This window comes from Mesoplodon mirus (assembly GCF_964341445.2).
Source record: "Mesoplodon mirus genome assembly, chromosome: 15".
Taxonomy (NCBI): Eukaryota; Metazoa; Chordata; class Mammalia; order Artiodactyla; family Ziphiidae; genus Mesoplodon; species Mesoplodon mirus.
The window spans coordinates 37,643,721-37,652,755 of NC_138991.1; the positions used below are offsets into that span (position 1 = coordinate 37,643,721).

The following is a 9,035-nucleotide window of genomic DNA, read 5'->3' on the forward strand; positions in this document are numbered from 1 at the left end:
ACCGTACACCTATTAATTATTCCCAGTTTTCCCTTCCGGGGTTGCGATAGTAAATTGGGGTCCCCAGGGAGCCCCACCTCCCAGAGGCCACAAGCTTCCAGGCAGCCGGCCCCAGCTGCAGTGGTGGATCCTGATTAGTTCGTGATAGTCTCATTTCCTGTAACTGTGACTGGTGGAGGAATGCTCATGTGCCTAGTTCTGACCAATGAGATGAGAGTCTGTGTATGAGGGGGTGTGTTCCCAGAAAGGTTTTCTCATAGACCCTGGGAGGCAACAGCCCTTTTGCTTCCCTGAGTCCTCGCCACCCTGTCCTGTGACTGCCCATAATGCCTGGAGCTGCCCCAGCCATTCCACAGAGCCAAAGAGAAAGACCAGGCCCTTGATGACATCATCAAGCCTTTAAGTTACCAACCCTCAAACAGCCCGATTCATGACCTCATCGCGTAAAGTTCACACTTCTTATTGTCTGGGCCAGCTTATTTGCAGCCCAAAGGAGCCTGCTGATATTCCATGGTTGGTCACATTACATCTTTTTGAGATTAAGCCCATCATACCAGAGGAAGGATCTGAGCTCAGCTGTGCTCTCAGGGAAGACTTCCTGGAGGAGGTGAGGCTAAAATGGAATTTAAAAGAAGGAGCAGGTGAAAAAGGGGGGTAGGGCAAAGAGCAACATTCCAGGCAGAGAGACAAAGGCCTGAGGCTAGAGACACTATAGCGTGTGTGTATGCACGCAAATAATCTTTGTGGCTAGGAGCCATGTGAGCTGAGACTGGAATGATGGGGTGGGCTGTGGCGAGCCCTCAGCCAGGAGCCATGTGAGCTGAGACTGGAATGATGGGGTGGGCTGTGGCGGGCCCTCAGCCAGGCTACAGAACCTCAGGCTATCACAGGGCGAAGCTCTGTGGTAGCCTTGATTTTGCTCAGCCAGGGTCTCCGCCTCCAACTTTGTGCCTCGAATAAGTGTACTCAGCCTGCCTTCTGCCCCCTATTCCAGCCACACTCAGATGCTACCCTGAGAGTTGGGGCAGGGGCACTGGGCCTTGTTTCTCCAGGTGTGATTCAGCCTGCCGAGCCTCTTCCAGCCCCCAAGGCACTCAGAAAAGACTCTGGCTGGAATCTGGGTCACTCTGCACGAGTCAGACATCCATCAGATAGGCAGTTACTAAGTGCCTACAAAGCAGTGTGCTAAGCACAGCAGAGAAAGGACCTGGTTCAAATCCCAATCCTGTTTCTTCCCAGCTGTGTGACCTTGAGCAGGCCACTTTACTTCTCCAAACCCAGTGTCTTCATCCCTTTGGAACAGATGGTAAAATCAGTGGTAGCTCTATTATCTCTGGTACTGGAAGTGGGGTGGTGAGAGAAGGAAAAGATAAAAAGATGCACAAAAAGCTTCCTGAAAGTAAGGTTTATAATCTAGGTGGTGGGAGAATAAGACAAGCAAATGATATACTGTTACGGAAAAAAGTTGAGAAGTGAGGAAAGGTTAAGGGGAGGAAGTAGTAAGTCTAGATGGGAAGTGATGAGGGACACGCATTCCTGGCAGAAGATAAGGCCCACAAAGGCAGGGCGGAAGGGATGCAGAAAGATCTACAGGTTCCATCCCGTGCTCCTAAAGCTTTAGAACAGTACGCTGCAAATACAAGGGGTGGACATAACTGTTGAATATGGGTGTCAATGAACCTGTAATAGCAAATCTCTGAGCCTGAGCCAGAAAGATGCTGATTCAAATCTGGGCTCTACCACTTACAGCATGACCTTGAATGAGTCACTTAACATTTGAGCCTCAGATTCCTTCATTGCAGACTCCTTCATTCCACCTAATTCACAGAGTTGTACCGTGGCATATGCAGGATACTGAACCAGGATCTGGCTAAATCCTATTTTAAAGCCCTAAGATACAGTGCCACCTCCTGCACGAAGCCTCCCAGGCTCCCTCAGGCAGTCCCCCAGATCCTGCTGCTACCCCCAGGTACTCCCTTCCCTGCTGTATTGTGATCACCTCTTCTTCCTTTCCCACCAGGTTCTGGGCTTCAAAGAGGAAGAGGCAGGGTATCTCAGCATCTCTTGAACCTAGCTGCACCCGCACACAGAGTGGGCATCTACTGATGCCACATCCCTCCCCAAGCCTCCACCCAGGTTGACATGAGAGGGAGGAAGTGACTAAGTCTGCTGGGGGTGGAGGCAAGAGGGGTTCAGGAAAGTTTTGGGTGATAGCACTAGATGTTGAGGGTTGAATAGGAATTTACTGCTGGGGGGTGGGAGGAGGAGGTTCCAGGGAGGGAGGGAGGGAGAGAGGGAGAGAGGGAGAGAGGGAGAGAGGGAGAGAGGGAGAGAGGGAGAGAACTAAAGCAGGGAGGTGTGAAGGGAAGTAAATTGTGGGTCACACAGTATTTGCCAGAGAGTGACTAAAGATGAGAATTCTGGCTTCAGATCCCAAAGGGTCTCAAATGCCATGCCGAGGATTCACCCCTACAGGGAGTGACTGAAAACTTGTAAACAAGGCACAGTGACAAAAATGACAGGGCTATGGGCCACCACTTGGGGGCAGGTACTGATGGAAAAATCAAAAAAAGGACCAAAAGTTCTACCTGGATGACTGATCATTGAAAATTGCTTAAATAATATATCCACACCCCACTACCCCTTATACTTGCAGAAAAGCCAATTTCCACAATCATTCCATGCTACACACACACAACAGCTCTGTGAAACCTAGGGGGCCAAGTGGTGCTGTCTTCATCATAGATGGGCAAAGTCAGAGCCGGAGAAGGGAAGGGACCTTGCCATGGTCACACAGGCAATGAGGGGGCTAGTCACAACCTGAAGCCAGTGTCCTGGCCCAGAGTGCTGGGGAGGCAGGCCTTTGGCCATTTGACAAATGTGCTCAGCACCTTCTAGGGCCAGACCCTGCACACATGGAGGTGACCTTTGACCTCTGAGTCATCTTGAGACTGGACTGGTCACCTGGGCCTCAGACCAGCTGCCTCTTGCAAGAGTGGGAGAAGCGGGACCCACTGAGGGGTGCGGTTTCTGTGGTCAGACAGGTCAGCAGGGGCTCACCCCCAGGACAGGTCTATCTATGAGTCCTCCAAACTGGACCCTGGGCTGGGGGCTGGAAGAGGGCCAATCCCTCCGTAAAGGGAAAGGGGCAGAGGGAGTGGCCCTTTGCTGCCTTTCTAAGAAGCCCCCAAATGCCCCCTCCTCCCAGCACCCAGGCCCCGCACAGCAGCAGCCTGAGTCATCATCCCGGTGGTTTGAATGGTAGCCGAGAAATCAGCCAGGGGGCTGCCTGGGGCTGACGGCCAAGGGTTGGAAAAACAAGGCCATTTTCTCTTAACTCCAGCCTTGGAATCTCCAGACAGGCTAGGGGGTGGGGAGCAGAGGGCAGGTAGATGCAGAATGGGTGGGTGTCAACAACCAGATGGGGCTGGGGTCGGGGGCAAGGAGGAGGGGGAGGTTCAGAATCGGAGCTGTTGGCTTTTGTTTTCAAATGACCTGTTTAATAATTACCTTTGCAATCAAAGGAGCCAGGGCCCAGAGAAGGTGAGGATTCCAACCCTCCATACCCCAGCAAGCAGCCAGAGAAGAAAGTAAACAAGATGCCACTGGCTCTCATTCCATCTCGCAAACAATGGCGGGACTGAGCTGCCCGCTCACACACACACATCGAAGTGAGATTTCCAGGGAAGAACTTTAACAGGCAGATAAGAGGCTCGGACTGAATTATTTCCCCACATCCCGGGAGCTCCCCTGAACTCAGCACCCAAGGGGGGGTAGCCTAGGGGCCCTGCATTTTAGCATTAACCTTGACCTGTAATTTATTCATTCATTTTGCAGAGAAGGAGAATTACCTCTGCCTCAACGCCCGGAAAACCCAGCCAGCAATAACTTCATCCCTTTCAACAGTCACAATGGTGGACAAACAAGGGATTTAAGTTACAGCGGCTAGCTTGCACTCCCACTCCACTGGGCTAGGGCTCCTTAAAAAAACACCACCCTAATCCAAGCACCCACCGGGGCTCACAAAAGTCAGACCCTGACCGGCAGTGGGAAAAATCCAACTTGGTTTTTTTTTTTTTTTTCAACCTCCCAAGGCCTTCAACTATTTTTCCTCCTGCAGCATCCAAGCCCAGCCTCAAGGCAGAGCCATAAACACGCCTGCTCCTCCCCCTTCCACGGTTCGGCAACCGCCCCCCCCGCCGCCCCCCCCAACCTTCCCGGACCCAGAGGAGAAAGAACCACAGCGACCCTCACCCGCAGCCCCCTCCTCTGCCCTCCCCCAGCCGCCCGCGCCGGCCGCAATCCTCGTAGGCACCTTGAGATAAACACCCACTAATGATTTTATGATTTTCTGCTCTGGGTAGCCGCGCTCAGCAGAATCCCTTCCCCCGCCCAGGCGACGGGGGCCGGCCCAACGGAGGGATTGGGGGATGGGGGGGCGTTAGTTTGTTTCTTACACTGCCGCGTCTCCACACCTGTTTTTCATTCATTCATTCGTTCGTTCATTCATTCATTAGCGGATTCGTCACAGCTGCCTCCCCGGCCCTCTGGATCTCAGGGAGAGGATGGGAGGGGGCTAGGGTGGGGGAGACAGCGGCAGGGGTGCATCTTGTAGGGAGGGTCGGGGGGGAAGGACCTCGTTGGAGGGCATTTTGGGTGGCTTTGTCAAACACAAGACGAGCGATGCGGCGGGGGCGGGGCGGGGGCGCTCCCCGGGGCTCGAAGTTGTTTTCCGAGCCGCGGCGGCGAGGACAGCCGCCCGGGTGCGCCTCTTTGTCTCTCCCCGGCCGGCGCCGCGTCCCCGCGCGCTCACCTGGTCTTGGAGGACAAGAAGGCAAGTTTGATCAGGCCGTAGGTGAAGAGCGGGATACTCTCCTTGGCGACGCTGGCAACTTGCAGCCGGTGCTCCAGTATGTGGAGTTCCATCGTCCGCCCGCGCTCCGCGGCAGCTCATCCGCGGGGGGCGAGCCGCGGCCCCCGCCCCCTGCACGCCCAGCCGGCACCAAGCGCCGCGGGCAGCCGGCGCGGTGACCGGGAGCTCGGCGCCGGGCGGGCCGGGGCGGACAAAGGGGAGGCCCGCCAAGCCGCGAGGGGCCGCGGGCGGCGGGCGAGGGCGGCAGCGCTGGCGGAGCAGCAGCGCGCGGCGCCCGGCGCGGAGAGCAGCTGGTGTTCGCTGTAACAAACAACTTGCCACTCAAACGCCGGCCCGCTGGGCATGCGCGGCCGCCGCAGGGCGTGCCGGGACTTGTAGTCGCGCGGCCCGGGCGCCGGCGGCCGCTGATGTCAGGGGCTGGGCGGCCGCCCTAGGGGCCCGCCCGAAGCGCTGGGGGAAAATGCTGGAGCGCGGGCCCCCACGGGCCCACGGGGAGTCGAAGGGCAGAAACGGGGGCCTTTCGAGCCAGCCTGAGCCTGAGTGCAAGCTCTGTCCCTCAGAGCTCGGGACTAGGCGCTTTTGGGCGCAAAGCGAGTCGCCCACAGAACTCGCGCGCTGGAGGTGACCTGAGTCTGGGAGGGGAGAGATTTGGAGAAACCGGTAATTACAGTGCAGAGAAGCAAAACAGAGAGGGGTGCGGGGGACAGAGATGGGGCCTCGGGGGGTTTCCTGGAGGAGAGGACATCCAGGCTGGGTTCTGAGGGATGAACGGGACCTCGCTGAGGAGGGGGAGGGGGCGCGCGGGGTTGGAGGCCAGCAGTCTTCCAGGCAGAAGGAACAGCGTGTCCAAAGGCACAGAAGCGTGAAAGCCCCCACGGTGCTGTGTTTGGCTTTGTTGGAGCGGAAAATGTGAGGGAGGAGAGGCAAGAGATAAGGCAGGCGCAGTCACCAGGAGTCCGGTCGAGAGGGTCATGTGTGCAGAGTTAATGAGGTGGCCGTTTATCCGGCGGGAGAGAGGGTGATGGGGACTGCAAATTAGGGAAAAGTCCGAAATACACCCGAAGGGCTTCCCACCCCGGGGCCGGTGTGCCCGTGACTACGTCCCGCAACGGCTCCCCCTTAATGGCTGACTGGAATTTTGGAATTTTCTAGGTTAAAGTTACTGGTGCTCTGCTCATTGGCAGAGTAATTTGGGGACGTGATGGGTCAGGTTTACCTGCTGGGCCCGTCTGGGAACTCTCTTGGAGGAAGATTCTGGTCATGCCCTCTCACATTCCTCTCTCAGCCCACCTCTGTGAGGTAGGGACACATCAGGCTACCTCATTTCCACAAAGGGGCTTGAAGCCCGCAATCTGGTGGCTCTTAAAGCGTGTTGACCCCCTTCCCGGTTTACTTTCACTAAAGAATTTATCACCATCTAATAAAGAATATTCTTTTTTGTTTTGCTCGTCTGTCTCCCTCTTCTAGCATCTCAGCTCCATGAAGGCAGTGGTTTTTGTCTGTTCTCTGCTGTATTCCCAGTGCCTGAAATGTGGTTGGCAGGTGAGAGACATGCATTCAGTATTCATGGAATGCATAAATGCGTACGTCTATTCCTCTAGCATCTAGAGGCCTAGAAGGCCCCAAAAGAAATGCATTCAGGGGCCAGGCAAGTGTGAAGATGTGTGAAGCAGTTGGGTATCAGACAGGTGGAAATGGTACAGAAGGGAGGCCAACCTGAAGGCATAAAATTTATGAAAACAAAACCCCCAAAACAAAAAACCAATAGGTGAAACCAAATAAACAAGGCTAAAGGCAGGATTTGGTCAGTTTTCTGACTTCTGCTTTCAATGGCCTAAGTCTAGTTTTTAATCTGCAAGCCATGACCCATGAGTGGGTGGTGAAATCAATTTAGCAGGGCATGACTAGCATTAAAAAATAAATTATATTGAATAGAAAATGACACAGAGCTTTGCACATAGTATGGGTAGGTTACTATCATCTTTTCTGTGTTCCAGGAAACTTTCGTTTTGGCCACACATGAACGTGTGGGCACGCAGGCATGTGTGTGCGTCTCTGTGTGTGCATGCACTGGATCTTTATGCAAAGGTATTTCTTTTTGTGCATCTCGGTCAAAAACATTTGAAAACATTGGGCTTTCTAGTTAATCAAGCCAGACTATTGTAAAGTTTGCAAATTTAGACCATGTTGGTTGGATTTATAGAATTGCTTTCACTGAGCTATATTTGGTGCTTAAGATTTCTGTGACACTGACACCTGAAATGAATGTTGGGATGTTGAGGAAACTGACCTCTAGGTTGCCAAATGCAGAGGATGGTTTCAGGCTGGGGCTAGGGTGAGACATTCACTCTCAAGGTTATGCAAGTACTGGCGTGGCATGTTCTCATGGAATTCACTCCTCTCTTGATTCCTTAGCATTGTACTCTTCTGGTCCTATCCTGGTTCTTCTGGTTTTCCCTCTTTGGTTTCTCCTCCACCCAACACTAAAATGAGCAGAGGCCCACCTGGTGTTCCTTCCTGTGGTGTATTTTTACAGCAATGGCTGCCAGTGAATCACGCCTCCTGGGAAGCCATCCCACACTGACTTTGGGTTTGGCCATGTGAATTTCTTTGGCCAGTGAAGTCTTACCTTGGTAGCACATGTACTTGGTAAGTCCTGTGCATTGAGACTTGCCCACTTGGATGCTCCTCTGAGGCCACTATGCTGTAAAGAAGCCCAAGTGAAAGTTAACATGGAAAGAGAGGCCCAAGCGTTCCAGCTGTTCCAGCTGAGCCCTGTCCCCTGCCGACAGCTGGCATCAACCAGACATGTGAGTCTTGGACCTTCTAGCTCACTGTCCAGATGAATGCAGCCCCATGAATGAGCCAGGTGAAACCAGAAGAGGAACTACCCAGCCAACCTATGGAAGAATATTGAATACAGCTGGCCCTTGAACACCATGGGTTTAAACCCCTCGGGTCCACTTATGCACCGTTTTTTTGATAGTGGATAAGGCAGTGCTGCAAGATCCATGATTGGTTGCATCTGTGGTTGTGGAGCCGTGGATACGGAGGGCCATCTATTAATTATAAGCAGATTTTCAACTGCAAGGAGGGTCATCATTTCTAATCCCCTCCTTGCTCAAGGGTCAACTGTAGTTGTTTTTAGCCACTAAGAATTGGAATGGTTTGTTATGCAGAAATACCTAGCTGATACATTCCCTCAACCCTCATCTTCTCTCACTCTGTGGGTGGACTCAGTCTCTGGCTTCTAATATTTTGAGGGCCCGCAAATTGACAGTTCTAGCTCAGAACATGTTCCGGAGGCCCTGATTCACATATCTAACTTCCTAGTCGTTGGTTACATCCACCTAAATGTTCATCAGGCTTGACCAGCCCAACCTGTTCACACCTTACCTCATTATCTAACCCACCCCAGCCCTTTTCCTCTTCCTCCTGTAGTCTCTGTCTTGGTTGATAACATCATCGCCAATCCCTAAAGTTACTAGCCTGATATGGCATGTTGTGATTTCCAAGATGGTTGCAACAAGATTTTTTATTCTGCATGCTCTCCTGGCAACATGACATTGATCATCAACCCATTAGGAGGTGGGTCAATGTTCCCGCCTCTTGAATCTGAGCAGGCCTGTGACCACAGAGGAAACGACACCTGTGACTTCTGAAACTCGATCATAGCTGCTGATCCTGTTTCCATCTGGTCCTCTTGGGGCACTCACTCTCTGAACGCCTCTGTCATGCTGTGAGGAAGCATGGGCCACATGGACAGATCACAAGTGGAAATTTGTTTTGGTTTGTTAGGGCTGCGTAACAAAGTAACACAGACTGGGGAATTAAAAAACAGAAACTTATGGTCTCACAATTCCGGGGGCTAGAAGTTCAAGATCCAGGTGTTGGCAGGGTTGGTTCCTTCTGAAACCCCTCTCCTTGGCCTGTAGATGGCCACCTTCTCCCTGTATCCTCACGTGGTCTTCCCTCTGTGTGTGTATCTGTGTCCTAATCTCCTCCTCTTATGAGGACACCAGTAATAATGATTAGAGCCCACCCTAATGACCTCATTTTAACTTAATTACCTCTTTAAAGACCCTATTGCCAAATACAATCATATTCTGAGGTAGTGGGGGTTAGGACTTCAACATATGAATTTGGAGGAGTGGTGGGCACA

The 9,035-nt window shown here is 52.8% G+C and overlaps 1 protein-coding gene across 1 annotated transcript in view; it reads right to left on the reverse strand.

The window, feature by feature from the left end:
• Positions 1-5,053, reverse strand: part of CASTOR2 (cytosolic arginine sensor for mTORC1 subunit 2) — a 59,550-nt gene extending 54,497 nt beyond the window's left edge. Inside the window, exon 1 of the mRNA XM_082600382.1 lies at positions 4,814-5,053. Coding sequence (XP_082456508.1) covers positions 4,814-4,926 — 113 coding nt within the window. The 5' untranslated portion in view covers positions 4,927-5,053. The remainder of the gene's footprint in view (positions 1-4,813) is intronic.
• Positions 5,054-9,035: the final 3,982 nt, after the last annotated feature.